The sequence below is a fragment of the Balaenoptera musculus genome, chromosome 10, assembly GCF_009873245.2.
Source record: "Balaenoptera musculus isolate JJ_BM4_2016_0621 chromosome 10, mBalMus1.pri.v3, whole genome shotgun sequence".
Lineage (NCBI taxonomy): Eukaryota > Metazoa > Chordata > Mammalia > Artiodactyla > Balaenopteridae > Balaenoptera > Balaenoptera musculus.
The window spans coordinates 23,353,452-23,377,080 of record NC_045794.1 but is presented as its reverse complement, the minus strand read 5'-3'; the positions used below and the strand labels follow the sequence as shown (position 1 = coordinate 23,377,080).

At 38.2% G+C, this 23,629-nt stretch overlaps 1 protein-coding gene across 10 annotated transcripts in view; it reads right to left on the bottom strand.

Moving 5' to 3' along the window:
- Positions 1 to 23,629, bottom strand: part of PPFIBP1 (PPFIA binding protein 1) — a 176,325-nt gene that overhangs the window by 33,275 nt on the left and 119,421 nt on the right. For 3 of the 10 annotated variants that reach the window (XM_036864852.1, XM_036864856.1, XM_036864853.1), the window contains exons 5-13: positions 15,142 to 15,228; positions 13,931 to 14,044; positions 12,773 to 12,904; positions 8,849 to 8,941; positions 8,433 to 8,525; positions 6,954 to 7,068; positions 5,140 to 5,172; positions 3,636 to 3,697; positions 120 to 204 (exon numbers count right to left, since the gene is read on the bottom strand). In XM_036864852.1, coding sequence (XP_036720747.1) covers positions 120 to 204; positions 3,636 to 3,697; positions 5,140 to 5,172; positions 6,954 to 7,068; positions 8,433 to 8,525; positions 8,849 to 8,941; positions 12,773 to 12,904; positions 13,931 to 14,044; positions 15,142 to 15,228 — 814 coding nt within the window. The remainder of the gene's footprint in view (positions 1 to 119; positions 205 to 3,635; positions 3,698 to 5,139; positions 5,173 to 6,953; positions 7,069 to 8,432; positions 8,526 to 8,848; positions 8,942 to 12,772; positions 12,905 to 13,930; positions 14,045 to 15,141; positions 15,229 to 23,629) is intronic. The other 7 variants (XM_036864859.1, XM_036864860.1, XM_036864854.1 and 4 more) reach the window with 6 other exon arrangements.

The window sequence follows — 23,629 nt, the reverse complement described above, 5'->3', positions numbered from 1 at the left end:
TGAGCCACCTAACTTGAAATAATGGATATACTTCATGAAAGAAATTGAGGCCAAATGTAAAAAAGTTCATAGCCACTTAAAAATCAAGTAAAGCAGAAAAGTCTTTAGAGCTACACTACCTTTTTTACCTTGGGCCAGTACCACTGTATCTTGCATTTTCTTGTACCTGTTCAGGCACTGTCGAAGATCTTCTATTTTCCGATCCTATTAATAAATAAATTATCATCTTTAATACTATGATTTTAAAACAACAAAAGTAATTGTGACACAAAGAATAAGTAGACATGAATTATTTACATTATTCAAAGAATACTTCTAAACTTTAGTAAAACTGGTAATGTCCAGAATATTTTGCCTACGTACATCAGAGACATAGAAAAAGTACCTCTAAATTTAGAGATCCTATCCTTCAGCTGCCATCTTTAAAAAACAAAAACAAAACAAGGTAATAAGATACAAAAGGAAACCAAAAAAACAAGAAAAAATCAACTTCATTTACTCTCCTCTCTAACATAAGTCAGAGCTTGAAAGAAAGATCTACACCTGCTATCTTTACCAGCTGCCATTAATCACCATCTGGCTTTTCCCTCCTCAAAACACTCCACCAAAGCTGCTTCAATTAGTGATCAGTGACCTTCTTTACTAAAAACAACAGACACTTTTCATCCTTTTTCTAATTTGACTTCTAGATGGCACTTGATTGACCCCCACTCTTTCCTTCTTTCACTTTTCTCTCCACTCTTTCTTTTCTTCTGTTTTGATTTGTTAATTCCTTGACCAGATAAACATTCTACTTCCATAACCCCCACTATCTTCCCAACCCAGAATATAAAATGTTAGAGCTTCAACATGTTGTCCTTTACCCTCTTCTCTCTTCCCAGGCCCTCAGTGTGGTAAATTATAAAAATGGGCTCCCTAGCTCCCCCCACATGGATTTGGGGCATGGCCATGTGACTTACTTTGGCCAATGAAATATAACAAATGTGGTTCAAAGCAAAGGCTTGAAAAGTATTTGCACATTGGGGCTTGCCCTCTCTTGCTGCCCTAGGGAACCCTGAGGCCACTACATGAAGAAGCATAGGCTAGGGCTTCCCTGGTGGCACAGTGGTTGAGAATCTGCCTGCCAATGCAGGGGACACGGGTTCGAGCCCTGGTCTGGGAAGATCCCACATGCCGCGGAGCAACTAGGCCCGTGAGCCACAACTACTGAGTCTGCGCGTCTGGAGCCTGTGCTCCCAACAAGAGAGGCCGCGATAGTGAGAGGCCCGCGCACCGCGATGAAGAGTGGCCCCCACTTGCTGCAACTAGAGAAAGCCCTCGCACAGAAACAAAGACCCAACACAGCTAAAAATAAAAATAAATAAATTAATTAATTAAAGGGCTTTCCTTAAAAAAAAAAAAAGCATAGGCTAGTCTACTGGAGGATGAGAGACCATTTGGAGAAGAGACAACCCAGCTGGGGTCAACCTAGACCAGTCAATCACCAGACATGTGAGTTACACCATCTTAAACCATCCAGCCCCATTCCAGCCACCGGCTAATGGTAGAGATCAGCAAAGCCAGCCCAGACTAGAAGAGCAATCTAGCCCACCTACAAAAGTATGAGAAATAATAAATGTGATTTATCATGGAGCAAAAGCAAAGTGACACATGAACTATAGTTTTGTCCCCACCAATCTATATATTTCAACTCTACATTTCTCCTAAAATTGATGGGGTTCACTCCCCACCAATCTATAATCCTAGATTAATCCTAAAATTTAGATTGATTTTCCAATTTTCTATGAGAAATCTCCTTGTAATGTCCCATGAACACATCAAATTGAGTACATCTAAAATGAAGCTCATTATTTGCCTCCAGTATCTTGGTCTCTGCTTGGATTCCCTTAACTCTTTTATGGGCACCATCATTCACCCCACTGCTCAACCCAGAAACTTACTCCCAGATCCAAAGATTTAAAAATCTTGTCGACCTGTAAATTTCTCTGAAATCCCTTCCCTCCTTACCACTTCACTGCCATTGCCTTATTTCAGCCCGTCTTCATTTCTCACTTATTTTAACAGCTTCTTAATTCTTTTGTCTTCATTCTCCCTCCCTATCCTTGCTTCCATTCTGCCACTGGAGTTAGCTTTCTAACATGGCAATTTAATTATCTCACTGTCCAAGGTCTAAAGCTGAGAACCCAAATCATGAAATCATTAGCCTCACCATAGCATTCTCTCATACACCCAACTCCTCCACCTATATCTCCTGCTCCAGAACATTCCCAGCACGCACTGGCTGTTTCAAGCCTTGGTTCTGAGACATATTTTCACTCATGGATCCTTTGCCCAGAATCCTTCATTTTCCTGATGAATGACTCTTTGCTCTCCCTCAGAATTTGCCCAAATATGTCCTCTTTGAAGACTTCTTGGAACCACCAAGAAGTTATGTCACTCTTGCTGCTCCTAGAGAAGTCTGAGCATCTAGTAAGCCCTCATTCAACACTAGGATTTTCGTTTGTTATTGTTGCTTTTTGAGGGAGAGAAATTAAAACAAAATGAATTTTAGTGTTTTTTTTTCAAATTAAATCTTTGTGGGCAGCTTGCTAATGACTTTTCTTTTTATTTGATGTGGGGAAGACTAGCAAAAAGAAACCTATATATGGGTAGGTGGGTAGGAGAAAGAGTTTATTTCCATTGAATAAAGAACGAAAAGAATGAAAGGCAATAAATAAATATGCAAACAGAGTAGGCAAGAAAGAATTAGAGAAAGAAGCTTATGATGAGACAAAAAGATCAAGACAAAGTTCTTTGGCATTTGCTTGGTTTTTATTTCCTTGAAATTACTCTTTTCGTGGGAAAATGTCTCCTTGTCCTATTCATTAAAGCACACGAGGGGAGAGCAGTTCTGATGACAGGAGCTGAACCTGCCTGCTGGGTCTATGGCTGGTCAGGGAAGCCAAGAAGAAGCATGTTTCCTTAGTAGGGTCCCTGCATCCCTGCTCTTAGCAGGATGAAGTAAGGGGAAGCAACAGCTGGAGGAAAGACCCTCTTGGAGACCTTGGCATTAGGCCAGCATAGCTAAAACAAAGCCGAGTGCCATCCTTGATTACATGGTGCCTGTGCTTGTTTCCTGGTATCTCACCATCAGGAGAGCAGAGACAATCCCAGATGTGAAAGAGGCCAGGAGTGTGAAGGAAATAACATGTTCCTAGAGAAGAAAATCAACATGATCATGAAGCTAAGGTTGCCATGGCTACCTCCTTCAGAGTTCATAGGGCAGTCCAGAATTTCCAGGGACCACAGAAAGGATGTACTATGGCCTGTATCCTTTGTCTCATTTGTCACCTGAATATAAAGAGCTGATCTGTTAACTTGAACATTTTCTAAATTCAAGGGGGTGGGCGGCAGGGGTGGATTCTCAGTGGAGCCAGGGCTGCTGGTCTCCATGCCTGTCTGTGCAGCACAAGTACGTCTACGACCCGCCCCCCGAGAGCAGGCCCACTTGGGCAGGAAGGGAGAATGCTTGCCCCTTAATGTGAGCTGTGTTTAGGTGATGTTCTTTCAAACTGGGATATCTGATGAGAATGCATGGAATGATCAAAATGATGTTATTACACATCCAAATAAACACTTAAATTTCATCTAGTTACCTTTTCTTCATTTGCTGCCATCAAAGACTCCACAGCCTTTTTCATTTTTTGTACTTCAATATCTGAAACATCACAACATCAAATCAGAAGTCTGTTTAGTTAACTTGTGTGACAATAACAAGAAGCTACTGACTCTTCAGATTGAAATGTTGCAAGGTAAAGATGTTAATAATTTGTTCCACTTTCTTTTTTTTTTTTTAAAGGCACATTTACCATTCATATTCTCTTTTAGGGAAAACCTGAAAAATGAACACTTTCTAACTCACCTTAATAGTCATCATTCCAGAAAGAAAACAACTACCCTCTCTCAAAGCAAGAACAAAATCCTCATAAGAACACTGAAGATGAAATTTCAGTGCTATAACAATAAAAATACAGAGTTTTCGAAGAAGAAACTTATAAAGCAGGTGAAAGCAATGAATGGTGTATATATGACAAAAGCAGAGAAAATGATGTTCGGTTATAACCAAGATGGAGACACAAATGGTAAGAGCCTGAAGGAACGTGATATTTACATGAGTATCATGCTAAGAAGCTGGCTGTAGGTTCCATACAGAAGGATAACAAGTACTTTGCTTCATCTATAAACTTCATTTCCAGTACTATTTTAAAACGTTTTTAAACAATACTATTTTAAAAGGCCAAAGTAAGTGATTCTCCTTAAAATGTGATATTCAAATACAAAGGCATGTTACTTTAGTAATAAAAAAACAAACATTTTAAATATGGAAAGTCAACCCCAAATGAATTCACAAATTAAAAAAATTGAAACAGAGGAAAAAGTTCAGCTAAAGTTGTCTGCTTTTGAGGACAAAAAAATACTACTGAAGGTAAATTTTAAAACAGTGGTGCATCATTCAGCTCTGATATAATACTTTCAATTAAGGTATACTGTTTAGGAACTGCTTTTTTTTTTTTTTTTTTTATGGCAAATTCCCTTAAGAACTTAATGTCTGGAGGAAAGTCCACTAAGGCTTTATCTTTACACTGCATTAAATCTAGTCTCTGTTAGTCAGCCTGGGTACAATTTCTTTTGTAACACAAGAGAATATGTTTATAGAAGCCCTTAATATAGATCTCAGTGAAAAAGTGGGCTACAAAACATTGGAAAACAAAAGCAAAGTTCAAAACAATCTTCACCTGTGGTAAACCGTAAAAACAGTAGGTTTTCATAGGAGTATAAACATTATTTTCTCCTCTGACCCTGTATCTCCTGGGCCACAGAGAAAACGCTTCCTCACCTCCACCACTCTGGGTGCTCTGCTATATCGTGCAGAGCAAAAGGGCTGAATCAGGAACAATAAGCAAAATGGTCTTTTACTCCTTGTTTTATTGTTTGTTTATTTGCCCTCTATTTCGTGTACTCTGAAGAAATGGGGAGCTTATTGATGAAGCAATTTTACATCTTTGGGGAGAGAAATGTTTTAAAAACACATGCAAAGAACAGTCCAAGTAGTACTTTTGGTGAATGTAAAGGCTGATGGAAATACACCAAAAACCTTACTTTTGTCTTTGAGCTTCTTTTTAAAATTTTCATCTGTGCAGGAAAACCCATCGAATTGGAAGTTAGCATACATTACAACAATAAGTAATATTTTAAAAGCACTATTATTTGGTCTCCTTTTACCTAAAATAAAGAGACTCTAACCTCATAAAGACTGAATATTAACCATTATTTTATGACTTTAGGACTGATACTACAATATAATATGCTCTCTGTGAGGTTAGAAAGAGAACCTAATGTAGTTAATCAGAAGATGCAAATCTGAGTTACTACCTCTGTTACTTCATCTTTCTGAACCTTGATTTTCTTGTATTAAAATTGGGCCTTCGGAGTACAAGTGCTTCTTACACTAACTGTGATGAAAAACCAGCTAATGTTGCATTGGTTGCTTTTTACATTTCCATTACAGTCTGATATGTGACCCTCCTGAATGTGATTAGGACATTGCTTATGTCATATTCATCTCACTGCTCAAGTTCAACAACACTGAAGTGGTCCATCTCCTGTTCACCAAGATGAGTCCACTGATCACGCAGGTAGATGTTATGTCAACATCAGATTCCATGAAGCTTCTAAACACTTGCTCTTAATGCCTGGCTGTGTACTGCTAACAGGTGGTTCACAGACCAGTGCTACTCCTCAGATCCGACTTTGGGTAGCATTACTCTAACACAGCCGACATAGCCTCCAGCCCACATAGCCTCTATGATTCCATTTTTTTCCTTAGAATCTTGAAAGCGTGACCTGTCTGGGAGTGTCCTTGAAGAACATACATTCTACACATGCCAAAATAGAGGCGAAAAATCCATTTCCCTCAATGTTGGATGAATTGAGTTTTCTGATGGACAGGGGATTGTGATACCTACAGGTAAATAAAACCAGGGTATTCTAGAGCCAAGAAGACTTTGGAGGTAATCTAATTCAAGCCCCTCATTGTACAGACAATAGTAGATAAAATAGACAAAATAGATAAAGCAATAGATAAAAATGTACCAAATCTACACTAACTGGAATTTGTTCTGTTTTGAATGAGTCAGAAGTTGCTTTTGCCATATCATTTGTTGTAACAAAGAAAGGTTAAATTTGACCGAGTGTTGTCAGATGTTACAGGCATATATATTTCCAAATACAATTTTTAAAAAACCCACATTTCATTCAAGTTATTTTCTAGCAGGTATAACCTACATTATGAAAAATTACAGTCCATATAATACCCAGGACAAACCTCCTCAATTTATGAGAACAATTTTTTGGATAAATTCATACAGTTTTCCCAAAACAGAATCAACCTATTTTGCTTTCTAGAAGGCTGAGGGCTCAACGTATGATAAGAAATGTTCATTAACTTTCCAAAGATGCAGAGCCTTCCCTCCCTCCTCTCAAAAAGGCAGGCAAGGTTCCTAAATGCTTTACTTTATGTTGTCTCAAGTTCAGCTCAGAGGGGAATAATCTTGGGACATAGTTTTGGTTCCTTTTAATTCTTTTTGACACATAGTTTTGGTTCCTTTTCATTCTTTCGGACACTTCCTTGTATTGCAATTTGGACATGATGGGAATTTACCATGTAGTAATCTAAAATTAAGTCCCACTAAAGTACAGAGGTGCCCTTCTCAGCTGCTCAAGAGGAAGTTAATAGATGCCCAAGCACAGTGAAGAGGCTTGGAGGAGTTCCTGCAGTCCTGGGCCCAGATGGTTTCTGCTACCCCTCTCTCTCTTAGATGCTAATGGTACACATCATCTAACATCAGTTTCTATTATAGATCTTGGACGACTTTAACAAAATAAGAGAACAAATGTTAAATACATATTCTTACCTCGATCAAGAATTTCAATCCCTTCTCCTTTCATCTTGCAAACCAATTTTTCTTGTAGTCTTTTTACTTCAGATTCCTTCTCTTCCAGCTGTTCTTTCAGAGACGCCAGTTCCTCCTACAAATGATAAATTCATTTAAAAAGAGTAGATTATGACTAAAAGGGAATACTCAGAGAGTCTGTTAACTCTTAAGTCAATAATTAGTTTTTGTGAATGAAACAAAAAACTACAAGAATTTAGACGCAAACTTCAGAAATCAGACAGTGGCAATGATAAGCAGGAAGCAAGACAATTAATAAAAGTACAACTTATAATAATTATGGTATAATTGTTTCAAGTTTCCTTGTGACCAAATTAAAAATAAATCTTTTAAAGTGTGATTAGGACTAGGGCAGCCCTAAGGTTTAAATCTTATGTTAAGTAAAAAATCTGACCAAGTTAATCAAGGAAGATAACCAAATTAGATGCTTAGTGTCATACAAGCAAAACAAAATGCAAATTGGAAAATAATATATTAGACTTGCTTGACATTTATTCAGCATTTCAAGATGGCACTCATGTTCCCTGGACAAGATAGAGCTTAATTAGTGGGTAAGGTAGCACGCGATGAACAACTTTAGCCAAATCATGGAACTAAATTATTCATCCTCATCACTAAGGTAAAAGAATAGAATCTCCTACAACAATGGAAAAAAAAGAGATTTAGAAAACAGATTTTAAGTCTTTTTTTTTTAAACTACACAACTATTTAAGACCCCAAATCCAATGTTCTATCTATTTACTAATGTTTGTTTCCATTTCATTTTGGTAAAGAATTAGCTTTGACAAATTTAAGTTTTGCTGGCTATATTTAACACAGGAAATAAAGCTATGCAACGCTAATAAGTGCACCTTTCTTTTTCTTAACATAGTTTCAGTCTCTAAAGATACGTACTATGTTTAGTATTATGAGAAGATGTAGCTCTCCAATGGAGCTAAGAAGTTGGCCCTACAGTTTTTATTTATGGTAGGAATGGACACCAAATACAAGGAATTTTCAGTAGCACCGGCAAGAAGTGCTGCCCATTCTCACTGTGCTTCTAAGCAGTAACTTCTACTCACTGCCATGAGAGTTAACTGATGTACACATTTATCGTCAAGAAGGAAGAAAACAGTGTCTACTATTGATACCAGAGTTCTTTCACAGGTGAATTGCTGCAATTATTTTACCATGCTTGAATCTCAGATAGTCCAAGAGAGTGAGATTTAATTTATAAACGAATACTTTTATTTTACCTCATTGTTGGTCACTATTTCATATGTTTCTGAAAACAATATTAGGGATCGCATTGTCCCTCTAATCAGTTTTAAATATATTTTTAAAGAACAGGTGACACACACACAAAATGAATGCACACACCACTAAAAACACCATCACAGCAAAACAACACAAGCCAGAAAGCAACAGGCCATGGACCCCATTACCCAAGGTCTACTACACCTTCAGGGACTCCCACTTTTGTTCCATCCGCTGCTTTTCATACTGCATCTGACCCACCTTGATTTTCATGCTAGAAAGTTTGGCCATTAAAGACTGGTAGAGAGACAGGAGTGAAAGAAAACTACAGATAGAAAAAGACAAGCTAAGTAACCAAGAAAACAGTATCAGTTTATAAAGGAGGTTAGATAATTAAGAGAAATGACAGGTTATGTTCTATCAGATTAGTTAAACCCTGATTCTTATTCAGAACAGTAGTGTTTAAATTCAAGATGGTCTCCAGCTTGGGGAAAAACTTCATTCCCTTGTAAAATGCCTTCTTAATCATATACTAAGTAGAAAATGTATTTTATTTATATTATTGATTGTAGATAGTGAGCCATTTATATAAAAATTTTTGCCACTGTGTGAGAACTTACTTTGGTAGCTTTCAGCTTTTTTTCATTCTGAAGTCTTTCATTGTCCATTTCACTGACTCTTAACCTCAAATCATTGATCTCTTGCATTAGCCCCTGTCCAAAAAGCAACAAGGAAACATATTAGGAAAGCAGTAACACACTTATCTACCAAAATAGCAGCTTGGAAATCTTCAGTCAATAGCTCCTGAGTTAAAGCTGGATGAATGAGATCAGACAAATGAAAATGAATGTGTCCCCTTGAGAATTAAAGCATCTTTCCCTTGAAAACATTGCCTCTGCCCTAAAATGATGCGATTGATTATGAAAATGAAAGGTGACTAAAATTTTAAGAAGTGTAGCTGATCACTTACTATCATTGAGCAAATATTTCTAGACTAAAAATCACTATATGAACTCTTATCTTTTAAAATAAACCAGAGAAATTTTCTTTAGTAAAGTCATTTACTTTTAGAGACTTTTCAGTGATATATGGATATTTATAAAAATACTTTTATAATTTCTTAATTTTTCTACAAAAAAATAGATTGTTCATCAGCCCAATCTTGGAGAATCAAATGAAATTTAAACACTTTAGACCAAGGATTCACAACTTGAGGGTAGATGAGGGCCCTATCATTTACAAATATATTCAGTATCATAATAATTTTATATTTGTAAAATGAAGAAGAAAGCAATCCTAATGTTTTCATAATACAAATACATTCATACAACTTTTCTACTTTTATTTAAAAAAAACTAATTTGCTTATAAAATTTGTCTAAATATTCTGAGCAATAGTGACATATCTTTGTCCAGAGCCCAGAGAATAGGAAAAGGAAATTAGAATGTGAAACAATACCAACTTATCCAAAGAAGGGTTCAAATACTCTGTGAAAACTTTTTTTTTTTTTTAACCACAAGGCATGAAGACCCCACCAATGGTTAACGTGTTTTTGTTCCTTTCTTTTCAAGACATCTATTCCTGAGCCACAGATTCATAGACGGAAAAGAATTACACAAGAATGCTGTAAAAAACAAATAGAACAATGCAATAAGAAATAAAACTTTTTTATTGAGGGATTATTCTGAACTTCTAAGTGTAAGAATTCAATCTCACAGGGGCTAGAAAAAAGAATGCTGTCGTGAAATACACTTCTCAGAAAACCTACAAGCTTTTAAATTGTAGTTTCTTGTAAAAGGTGGAAAAGTATTACCTAGTATTATATAATAATTACTTATTAATATTAATTATAATTACTATTAATACAATGTTTCAATAAGAGGAAGTCTATTTTCTCCTTTTATGAATGAGGTAAATAACTGTTTGACATCATTTAATAACATTTTAGTTGTGAGTCCTTATCTACAAGTCCAGAATTCAAGTTCAAGGAAAAAGTCAGTTTCTCCCATTTATTTATCTCCCATTTATTAACCATCTTTGCATAATATGAATTCTTAGTAGCCTTCCTTAATCAATCTGGTCTTTCTTATATATATTTTCCCACTTTCTTATTGGTAAAAAACAGCTTTGAATTCTATTGGATTGTTGTATTTTACCACTTCCTTTAGAAACAGCGGCAATTTGTAAAGAAGAAGAAACAAATGAAGAAAATAGAATTATAAATTGAGGTCATTTTTCTACTAAAAAAAAACCCTACCCAATTATCCTTTGTGGCAACACTATAAATATGAACATAAATTTCTAATCTGAAAGAAGCCCTACCTTCCCATGAAAAGTCAAGCTGGAAAATCTGGAAGTACCTCCTTAACATGAAACTTTTAAAAATGTAATACAAATTATTTCCAACTAACTTTCTTATCAGAAGTTCAGCACTGTTTTAAAAAGAAAATCCCTGTTATCTTTTCCTTTTCAGAAACCTCTTCAGGGCTCCACAGAAACTCATTTCTGATATCTGTATTCTTACCACAAGGGGGCAGCATTGAACGATGCCAAACATCTATCAGCAATTCCTGGGACAGGCAAGCCCTCAATCTTCCAAAGTTTCAAGACTTTTACCCCCAATCTTTTGGAAGTATCTATACTTCTTCCCCTACTCCAATGTTTTCTTAGAAATTAATCTCCAAATAATCTAAAATTCTAAGACAATGAGCATTCTATGCTCATTCTAAGAAAATGAGCATATTCAATTTTAATTTTTTTAGTTTTAATTTTGAAGACTACTTTATTTTCGTGTTTAACAAAGTTAATCATATATCCCATAATCTCTGAGTATGTGCATGCTACATTTTAACAATAGTGTTGAATGTTTATTAGAAAATTATCAGGGATTACTACAAGTTTGATAACAAGATCACCTTGCATATGATTGAGAGAATGCACGAGTGAAGCAAGGAAACACCAAAAAAAGGATTTATAAAAAATGCAGACAAACTCAAGAGATGTAAATATTGCTCTGGGGTCTTACCAAAAAAAAAAAAAAAATCCTAAAAATCCTAAAACAGTTACTTCAATTTAGTCCCAATATTTGGTTAACATCTCGTACCCAAATTAACCACAGTTGTGCCGGTTAAGACTTTCCCTAAACTTTGTGTGTATAATAAGGCCACCTCTTAATGCCCCCAAACTATAAACTTCTTTCCTGACACCAGAGTCAGGAAAAGACAGAAGGGAAAAGAGGAGATATCCAAACATTTTTAAAGAAAGCACAAAAGCTAGAATTTTAGTGAAAGTAAGTAACTTCCTAAGTTTTGTTTTAAGAGCCCCAGTCTCAATTAAATGAAAAACATACTTATATAGATGATTGACAAAGAGCTTTAAGATTAAAACATGAGCTAAGTTGGGGATTTCCTTTTGCTACTGAATAAGCAATACATATACCAAGACTTTCCATTATAGTTACATCTTTGACAGAAAATTTAATTTTAAAAATAGCAATGGAGTAAACCTTATTAAATTCAGCTCTATGAAGGACTTTCACACAGTGGATAACATGTGGATAATATATATCATATCGTGATGGCATGTAGTCAGCACAAAACAAATATTTGAAATGAAGATAGAGGGGGAAAGTAAGTAAATGATTTCTCCTCTCTCCTTCTTGGTTCCCATTTTCTAATTCAGTATGACACCTCTCCATACCCAAACTGAGGAAACAAAATAAAGAGAAAGGAAGAGGTGGCCCTAGGAGAGAAAAAATTTCTACAGTGCTTTATATTTATTTTCAAATGAATAGATTTCATATGGATATGCTCTGAACTCCCCCCTTGACAAAAAAGCAATTAACAAATTAGAAAACCTGGATTAACAATAAACTAGGTCAAACAAACAAGAAAGCATGTTTAGCCAGGTAAATGGGTATTTCAAGTTGTAGAATCTACCCTGAATTTCACAAAAGTATACTGAGCTGTATTTATTTGGAATGATTTACATGTGGATTAGACCAAAAGTAGAAGGCCAAATTAAATGACCTCTAAATATCTGTGATTTTTATGATTACACAATGAAAGCATGTTTGCTATACACATTTAAAAACCTACTTATTATAGAGTAAGTAATCAGTGTGCTTAAATAAGAACTACTAGTAAAATCAGGCACTTGAACCCATTATTTCCACAATGAAGAGAATCAGTATGGATGAACAGATGGACAGATGGATGCATGGATGGCCAGATATATAGACAGAAGCTCCAAATGTCCGAAAGTCAAAAGTATTTCTAAAGGCAAGTGGAAGGATTAATATTTCACATCAAAAGTCTCAAAATAAAAATTACCACTATCATTCAGTGATAAAAAGTCAGTGTAAGTTTATTCTTAAAAAGAAGCATGGATAATGAGGGAACACAGTAATTAACTGCCTCTCTTTCACAACTCCAAGGAATTTCAATTTGTTCTAGGAATACGTGTGTGCGAGATATATTAAGTATGCATATATATGTGCATACATATGTATATGTATATAAAGAGACAGGAAGGGTATCACTTACCTCTGTGTCTCTGAATCTATCTTCGTAATCCAATCTGTCCTTCTCTACAGCTGTCAGTTTTAACTTCAAGTTAGATATTTCAGCCATCAGGTCCAACTTCTGAGTTTCTAAGGATGTCCTGCTCAGAAGCTCCTATTAGAATTTAAGAGATACATCCAAAAGTTGTTTTATTATAAACAGCCACATGTGGATGTGTCTCACTTATGACTGCAAAGCAGTAACTCTTAAGCAGAGGATGTGAAGATTAATTACTAAATAGATACATCTGGAAAAAATTATTTGCTTTAGTTACCCTTCAAAGAGCCGAACTAATGCTCAATAAGCATTATATTGATACACACATATATAAACGTATATATTCTTAAGCCTGATGATAACACTGATGATGCTATCATGTTTGCTATGTGCCAGGCACTGTTCTTACAGGTATTCAGTGGTTCAGTCCTCAAAACAACCTTATGAGATAGAAACTCATAAGGATAACTCATGAATTATTCTTATTCAACAGACGAGGAAGCTAAGGAACAGAGAGGTTAAGAACCTGCAGAAAGTCATACAGCAAGGAAATGGCAAAGCAGGGACTCAACCTTAACAGTCTCGCTCCAGTGTGTATTCTACCTGCTGTGTTATAGGCCCTCTCATAGACGAGCACCATATGTGTGTGTACCCACATACATTATACAATTTTTCCAATAAGTCATATAAGGTACTTATCTTTTTTCTTAATCATAAAATATACATTCATGGTTGGAAATTAGGAAACCATATGAAAGCATAAAGGAGAAATTTTAAATTATCTACAATCCTATTAATATTTTATTCCAGACTCTAATTGCAGTGAACACTTTCTACTGTGTGTATGTGTTTAGAGACCTGTTACTCTAGGTTTTTTTGCTTAAAATAAGCCAGGAGACTTCCCTGGTGGTCCAGTGGTTAAGACTCCACGCTTCCACTGTAGGGGGCGTGGGTTTGATCCCTGGTCGGGGAACTAAGATCCCACATGCTGAGCAGCGCAGCCAAAAAGAAAAAAAGTAAAATAAACCAGGCTAAGTGAATCACAAAATTCACCCCTGCATCAGAGCAAACACAACATATAAATGTAGCATCTCAAATAGTCCAGCAGGAAAACCCCACCTCGGTACCGGCTTCTGAACATACCTGTTGTAGCATTTCTTCTGTGGCATTCAACTTCTCTCTGTGCTCTTCAAGGCAAAACTCCAAATCGCGAATCTTTTCTCCCTGAGCCTCTACCTGGTCTGTTAACACACTTACCTGTATTTAGAGCAAAATATTGTAATGGATTAGGAAGAGTTTGGGTCCCACTGCCAACTTTATTTCTCTACATAGAACAAAAACTGGGATGATGTTACCACTCATTTGGCTGTAAAAAAAAGAAATCTGAGAATTAATAAGAAACCAGACCTTCACACTCTTATTTATGTGCTGCTTATTGGTCTGAGGACTCCTATGCAATTTTCAAGGAAGTTAGGGCTGATTGGGGACGTGCAACACTTTACAGAGAAAGAGCACATACAGAAATTATCTTTTTTGAGGGATGGTGGGGGTAGGAGGTGGTATTAGAGATTAAGAGAGGAAATGAAGTTAACGTTTGAAAGAGAAGTCATCAAGGACTATTTAAATCTGACGCTTGACAAATAAAGAGTCCAGGGAATCCAAATTCCATGAGATCTTTCATGATCACACGGTCCACGAATGTGTTCAAAAGCCAGGGTGTAGCTCAGAGGTCCAAGAGGAGCCACTGGCTTAGTCCTTCATCGTCAGTGCTTATTGCAAACCTGAGTTTTCCTCCCAACGATCACCAGCCTGGTAAATATGCTTCAGTTCTTTTAGCTCAACATACCAAAGTAAAACTACGTGCCAAGGATTTAAAAGATTATGAAGGAGAGGAAAACTCTAATTTAGCCTACAAACAGGACTCCACTACCCACTTTGTGTTTTGTTTGGTCCATGGTATCACTTTTAAAATTGAAAAATTAAATATATATTCAGATTCAGAAATACTTATTCATATTTATGGAATAGATGTACGAATATATAGACACACATATATAGTATAAAAGTCAGAATTTCTGCTATATATTAGAAAAAAAACAGATCACATCAGAAAATCAGATGCCACTGTGCCTGTCATCAGACTGGCTCTTGAAGAGCAGAGGCTGAGAAGTGCTGTTCACATGTATCCTTGTTCTGCCACAGTCCTCACGGCTCCTGCACGTGCACAGATGGCCTACTGCACTTATTTCTATTAGCAGTCTGGCTCCTGAGAGCATCTGAACTTGCCATCCCAATTTAAAATGGTCTTTGTAAGTTAAGTCATGAGGGAAAAACAGCATTTAAAAATCACTTGCCTGAAGAACGAGAGATTCTTTATCATTTTCTAAACGTGCCAGCCTTTCTTGATACACATCTCCATTCCCAGGGAGGTGTCCATTTGCCTGAAAAAGGAAGTGATATGGGTAAGCCTGACCCTCTTTAAAACTGAACTACTGTGAGGGACTTCCCTGGTGGCGCAGTGGTTAAGACTCACGCTCCCAATGCAGGGGGCCCGGGTTCAATCCCTGGCCAGGGAACTAGATCCCACATGCATGCTGCAACTAAGAGTTCACATGCCACAACTAAGGAGCCTGCCTGCCTCAACTAAAGACCTGGCGCTACCAAAAAAAAAAAAAAAAGAAGAGTAAAAATTGAACTACTGTGGGTAAATAACAATTGCATATGTTTTTAATCCAAGGAACCTGAATTGAATTCAGAGCAGCTGTTACTGCCCTTAGTAGAAAATATGAGAAGGAAACACGGTTCATATACACAACAGCAACAAGAACAAAAAACTCATCAAGAAGAAAATAATGACCCAAAGGGAACAGTGGCTACTGATAGTCACTGACAGTGGATGCCCACCTGGGCACACAAAGCTCTGTGAGCATGTGGGTGGGCACAAAATCGCTCTTTCCCCCTGAATGCCTCTATCAGCGGGAATGACCTGGGAGGTCCTTCCATTCCTGCTCTCTCCTCCCAAAGTCCCAAATCCAGGACTACCAATGCCAGCCTTTACACGGGAGACAGCAGGGGCAACTTACACCACCGGCCTCTTCCTGCTACTCAAGTCTTCAAATCACAGGACAAATCTTCCCTTCCCCTTTGAAGCCTTTCTCTTTTCCCCCACGAGCTTAAGCACTGAGTCCACAATGACCTCCCCTTGCAGCACTGACTAGCCACGCTCATCGGTGATTTACCACGTTCCGTTCTGAATTCATTAACTTCTCGTGGGTTTGCTTGTTCACCTACTATTACTCTAAGCTTCCAGGCAGAGCCTGCAAACTGGTATCATCTTGTAACTTCCACAGCATCCAGTCCAGTGCTCTACTTAGACTAGTGCTTACTCTTTTTTCTCCTCCCTTCTGCCCCCTTTTTTATCAGATTTGGGCGTATTTTTGGATGGCACAAATGCCAATGGAAGTACAGATTGGGAAAGGAAGTGCAGATTTTTTTCCTCAGCTGTCTTGTATTGCAATATATACAAGTGATTAAGGAGACAGATTGAAAAGGCTCACAGAGCGCAGACAACATAAAAATGTCATTTTGAAATAGAGTAGTACATGTGCTGTGTCTCTTGGTATCTCATTTAAATAGTTCTTAATCACATAATGTGTAATCCCAATAGAATTTCCTGATTCCTTATTCAAATATAACAGAAATAAAAGCCAGTGGAGTCCAGAATGGTTAGATGGGGCCGCCCAGAGTTCAACTGAAAAAGCAAATAAACAACCTCAGACTTCAAGAAAATACACACTGTACATGCTTACTGCCCAGAACACGGCTGATGTGACAGCAATTATTTTTCCAGAATTAAGTGCTTTTATCATTCTGCCTTTCCAATTAATGCACTTTTTAAGTATAAATTCTGAGAATAACAAAAGTTATGTGTTGGGAAGGAAACAAAAAGAAACAGATCAAAAAAGAAACAAAAAAGAAAATTGCAGGATGTTTCTTCTCAAAACATCGGTGCACTGGATGTATTTCCCATGAGGCCACAAGAGAATCTGAAACTAATTTAGTAAGGATGCACTGTGTGGATACAATTTTTAACATCACCTGCTTGACCACATACCTGCACAATTATCACAGCATAATTCTATTTATGTTGTAAACTGAAGTGCCCGGAATTAAATTACAAGTATTAGGAGGAGTCTGACGGAGTGGCCGGGATAACTTCCATCCCTGAGGACTACCAGGAAAATGAAATTTATGTTAACTTCTTGAGGACAGGTTTTTGGAAAAGAGCCAGGATGTGTAATGTATGTTCTCCATCTAAGAAAGTGCTGAGACCGGCCCTATACAGCTTTAAATTCCTCATGTTGATTATGAACATTAGCAGGCATCTGCTTTTAAAACTACATAAGCAATGTTTTATAAACAGATCCATTTCATTGGGTAGAAAAAAAAAGCTTTCTGCTCAGTGAAGACAAAAAAACAAAAATCCTCTTTCTCCTGACGGAAGGAGATTAGAGCAAGATTAGAAGTGTTTCTAGGGCAAGTTCTAGAAGTGTTTCATGAAACCACTGCCTATGATATGGAAATAAGTTGTTTCAAAACCAGTTCTACAAAATTATCCATTTAAAAATACTAAAAATTGACCACAGTGAGCATACTCACGTTTCTTAACACTGTATTGATATTTACAAGCACTCATAACACTCAACAGTAGTTTATTTTTATACATTTTTTAGATTTTTAAAAATTTTATTTATTTATTTTTGGCTGTATTGGGTCTTGGTTGCTGCTCGCGGGCTTCCTCTAGTTGCGGCGAGGGGGGCTACTCTTCGTTTTGGTGCGTGGGCTTCTCATTGCGGTGGCTTCTCTTTGCTGCGGAGCACGGGCTCTAGGCGCGCAGGCTTGGTAGTTGTGGCTCTCAGGTTCAGTAGTTGTGGCTCACGGGATCTAGCGCGCAGGATCAGTAGTTGTGGTGCACGGGCTTAGTTGCTCTGCGACATGTGGGATCTTCCCAGACCAGGGCTCGAACCCGTGTCCCCTGCATTGGCAGGCGGATTCTTAACCACTGCGCCGCCAGGGAAGTCCAAGAGTAGTTTATTTTTAAACACTAAAATCACTATAGGAACATAAAGCAAAAGAGCCACCACTGGAATGGTTAAATGCTTTCAAAGCACTGTGTTGACTTACTCAAGCAGGTAAAGGTCTATTCTATTCACGTTTATTTCTGTTTCTGCTAATTTTGTTACCTTTGCCTCAAAAATGTTAGCAAGAGGTAAATTCCATTAGGCAAATACCCTACTGCCCCTATTCTTCCTCCATCTCCTGTGCTCTAGCCCCCACACCACCCCAAGCCTCCCCAAACCCGGCATGCTCTCTCACACACCAATTCTATTCCCTCTGCATAGACTGCATTTCCTACCCTTTCCTCCTTGTTCCTCATTCCTTAAGGTCCACCTCAAATGGGGCTTGGTCTGGAAAGTCTTCCTTGAATTGCCTGTTCACTTATACGCCAGTTACAGCATCCGGATGAACCTTCACTACAGCAGGCATCACACTGAAAGGACTAGGTTAGACCTGGCTACCTATGCGTCTCTCTCTTCCAACAGACTCTGCGTTCTCTGTCGGTTCCTCTTTCCGTCTGACGCGCAAGTGAAGGACTGTTGCTAACTGACTGCTGAATGAAGGAACAATGATAGGAGTTCAATAAACATCAGACGAATAAAAGATGAATGAATGTTTGGTTTTATCCTGGCCTTCTTCCTTCTCAGTAAGACTTTTATTCACACTTCCTCTACCACCTGGTACACACACTCCATGATCACTAGCTCCTTTCCCCTCAAGCCTGTACCCCCCTCTTCCTACCACATTTAAGAGGTGACCTCAGAGCCTTTTTAATGGACAGTAATTGAGGTCCTCTTGCATGAACTCCCTCATATACTTCCTTCTTCAACGCACATTACGTACTGCCTCTTACATCTTCCCTGTCTTCCTTCCTGCCAGTCTCAGGGGAACTGAGCCTTAACTCCTTCCTAAAAGCTTATCATTCCTCTACTTTGGAACCTTGATTTCCTGTTTCCCTGTGAATTGACCTACAATTATTGCCTCTTTCCTCCTCCTCATCAATTTCTTCCTCTCAATGAACTTTCATCCATTCTCCTTTCCAACATCTACTCCAAGGTTTTGTGCCCACCCTTGTACCCCCTCCCACTCCTCTCTGCCTGTATCTTTCATAGAAATCCATCTTTCATAGCCAGTTCCCACCTCCTTATACTGTGCCATTCTCTTCTCCTCTACTGACTTCTCTTCTGTGTCTTGTCTTGAACTTCACAATTAACTTTTCATCATATTCCACCAGGGAGGGCTTACTAGTGATTTTACGCGAGTTGGTCACTTATTCCTCCCAACGGTACCTCAGTACGAAACTCTCTTACATTTCTTTTGATTCTCCCATGATGCTTACAAAACCCTAAGCTCATAATTAGAAACATATTTGGTATAAACTCTTGTTGAGTCAATTTAACATCCAAAACATTGAACACCAGCCCATATTACTTTACTCAAAATTCCAGAGATGCCTTCAGAATAACTCTTTCTAGTTCAACTCATGACGCAACCCTACGTTGACCATGTTCAGTCCAGCTGAAAGTTTAAGTCAAAATTGGAATCAACTGTAGGATTTCAACAACATAATCGTCAACTAACGGTGTGTGGAAGGGTGGGACTGTAGCACATCAGGGAGGGCAGGGCAGAAGATGCAGCTGGGCTATAACAGTGATACTTTAATTTAATTAAGGAACCCATGGTGTTTGCCAGATTTTCCTGGCATAATGGAGGAAAAATGTCTACAAAGCTTGATTCCTCATAGAATTATAGAATCCTAGGGCTAGCCAGAAACCACACCCAAGAATGTGAACTGCCTGACCTCACGTGGCAGGTGCTACACGTAATATCAAGCACCATCTACTTTAGCCTTTGCCATCTAAGTAGAAGCTCTTCTTTTCATATTAACTTCCCCTTAATCATCAAATATAAATACACAATCAAGTAAAAAGATGTAATAAATGTTAACATCTTGCCTTATGTGGGTCTCTTTTTTAAAATGTTTTTTTACAGAAAATTTCAAATATATATAAAAGTAAAGACTATAATGATGAAACCCTTTGTACTCATCACCCAGTTTCAATAGTTATTAATTCATGGTAGGTGGGAGTCTTTTGTCTGTTATTTTTGCTGAAAGTATCATGCTGTGTTTTCCTCTGATTTTCTTAGTTCTGTTGGTTTGCATTAGCCTACACTTGGCCCTCTTTTGTCCCCAACCTTCATTTTTGGTTTGTTGTTCTTTCCTGAGTTCTGTTGTCCTGTTAAAATCCAAGATCAACATACAAGCAGTGATTTGTCACAATTAAACTTATTTATAACACAGAACTCATTTTGAATATAACATTCCCAAATCAGAATGGTGAGTAACTAAATTAAAATAGGGAAAAGAAAATCAGTCCAATTTTATAAGGACAACAAATGTTAAGAAATAGTTGGACTAGTACTATCTCACACACACACACACACACACACACACACACACCCCTCCTCATTCTCTCTCTCTCTCTCTCTCTCTCTCCACCCAGTAAATATATATAGTTTTAAAAACTGCCATGCCCTTTTGATTTCATGATTCTATTTCTTAAAATTCAGTATCAACAAAGGAAAGGGAGGGGGGGGAGTTCCCTGGTGGCCTAGTGGTTAGGATTCCGGGCTTTCACTGCCGTAGCCCGGGTTCAATCCCTGGTTGAGGAACTGAGATCCCGCAAGCCGCATGGTGTGGCCAAAAAAAGAGAAAGAAAGAAAGAAAAGGGAAGGTGCAGTTCACTCAAGCTCCTTTAATTAAATGTTATCTTTAGCTACCAAAAGACATATCTAATACAGGGTCTTTCATGTCCTAATCACAGTATTGTATCTCTACCACCTCATGCAAACATTTATTGCCTGCTCTCCTAGGAGAGACTAAGGAGGAGGAGAGAGTGAGATAAGACTTGAATCTTTCAGCCACAAATTTCACAGTCATATTTCATTTGGGTCCAACACCGCAATAAGGCATCTCATACTCTTCTGTCCTAAGAGTCAAAGAACACTACACCAATAACGTTGGAAATCAAGCCACCAGGCGGAGGCGGTGCTCTGCTGCCCTGTCCTCGCACTTGCTGTGGTGTAATTAGGGTGGGGAGGCCTACCTTTGTGCTGTAAACAATCATCTCAGGGCAACACCGCTGCCATTTGGGGCCAGTAGAGCATCCCCTCCAACCGGCCAGTGCCCCTGTGTACTACAGTACCTCTGACTCTGGGTCAGTCTTGCAAACAGCCCACTTATTTTTCCTTCCTAAATTTCTATTGCAGTTCAGAAGAACAACGTCTTCAGGAAGCCCTCTATTTATTCCAAAATCTCAGCATCTCTGCTCAGAAAGAAAACCAAAAGGGGAAATAAACCTCACACACATTTCATCCCATCCCAAAAGCCCAATCATGACCGTCTCTTAGAAAGACATCAGTTTATTCAATGTTGTCAGAAAGTACATCAAAGACTGAAACTCAGAATGAGCCTGAATATATTCTGTACTTTCCAAGTCAAGATTACGATGTGGTCAAAATTAGACTACGGCTTTGAGGTTTTGTTTTCCTAGGTTTTATTTTTCACGGTGCTTGTTTCCCAGAGACAGAAAGAATCTTCTTAACTAAACAGTGCTCTGGAGTGAGAGAAACCACAGCAGTAGGCCAGCCTCTAAGGTTCACTACTGCAAAAATGTAACTACATCTGAAATGCTGGGGAGAGCAGCAGATGCCAAGTGCTTTCATCTGCCAGTCTTATTAGAAATACAGTGAGAGAGCTTCCCTTGGGGTATTTGTGCCAAATTAAAATATTAATTGCCAAGATACAATGGCTATCCTGTTACACAGCTAGGGCAGGCCAGCACCTCTCATTCGTGCATCCACAGCCAATCAGGGTGAGGAGATAGACTGCTTTAGTGTCTCCTAAAGGGTTCTTTTAGACACTTTTCTTGAGGAGAGAAGATGGGCTGTACCCCTCCTCGCCTTATTTTCATGCACATCACCATGCTCCCGAAGCTTCTGTAGCAGGGAGGGGGTACACGTTGAGCCTGCAACATTATCCCGGTCACAGGTATACTCCAAAGTCCCCTGAGTCCCAGAAGGATGGAGAACATAAGGTCCCCTAGAAACTGAGGCTCAGCTCCTATTCTAGGAGTGCACCATATTCATTCATTCACCCATTATTCATTCCTTTATTCATATTTATTAAAATCTAGCTATGTGACAGGATGCAGAGCTAGCCAAAGAACCTCTTCTACTTTGGGAAGGGGAACTTGAGATCAAGAAAAAATGCTGTCCCTATTTTTCTTGCCACTTATTCTTTCTTAACTCACTTTCATAAAAGAATAGAGGAATCTTTCTATTCAATCCCAACAACTACTGGTAGCCTGGGATTCCACTGAAAGCGCCTCTCTCACTGTTCACACAGCACTGGCCTCTCTTGATGGAGAATTCTGCTGACTTGGTCCATTTGCTTTCCTGTTTCTGTGGACCCTTCCCATGTGAGTTTTCCAGAAGCCTAAGGGAAAAACAGGTTTAACTTCAACCAGGATGTCTCAGTGAGACGTGGCATAACTCAGATAATTGTGACCACATATGGGATACAATCTTAGGATGTACCTTGTTTGCCAAGGCTTGAAAAAACATTCCCTGGAGGCACACAGGAAAAGAGAAGCTGGCCAGAGGGCAGCAGGGATCAGAGGACGGTGGGATGCGGATGGACTGTGTGGCTGAGGGTCAGGGACTCAGGAAGAACAGCCAGCAGCCCTGGAGAGAACATACCCCGTGTCTGAACTCTTTAAATAAATTATGAGTATTGTTATTTTTACAGAAACATTTGAACGAGGTACATTTAGGATTAATATTATCTTTTTTTTAAACATAGAGAAAAGGTAGAAACGCATTATAATGATTCAACAGGTCAGAAGCCAGTCAAGAACACTTCATTTCCCCCATTTTATATGCTACTTATCTCATGGCTTATGGTGCCTGACTTGCAGTTTTTACCATCAGTATTTTCATTCACTTTGTTGAAAACTGCCTTTTTGTAATTTCTGGTGATTTTGAGACTGCTTCACAATTAAAAATGCCAAATGATCAGACACTTTGGCGTTTCAGGATCTGGTCAAGGTCATGAACCTCAGCTCCATCTACTGGAAAAAGCATTGTAAGAATGTTCTAGGGCAATTCATCGAGTTAGCTCTAAAGTAAGCAAAAACTTGCTTGGCTCAAACAATTAGACATATTTTTCTGTTTGCTCTCTTAGACTTTGAGCTTGATAAAGCACATAATTCTCCATTATTAATATTTGTGTTAATACACCACATTTCACAATCAAAACAGAGAATTATACCTCAGTTATTGAACAAATATGTTGCATTCAATTGATTTTTTTTTAACCACAGGAGACAAACTTCCAAGTCCTAAAAGAAACTTATTCATTCCTAGAAGGCTATAGGTATAGCTCCCTGATTAAAACAAATTCATTCTTGTAGATTTAATACCCTTCACTCTAACAGGCTACTAGTGTTACTATTTTCTTTTTTCTTATCCAGTTTTTGATCATATGAAACAATTGAACAGGCAGCAGAAATCAGTAGTGAAGGAATAACCTGCACCCTACAGGAAACCAGGGGATCTTCATGGCTCGGGTAAAATAATAGTTAGAAATTCAAATGCCCAGTTGCACTAATGAGTAGATTAGCATCAGTCAGTCAAGTAGATGGACTCTCAAGTTGGCCATCA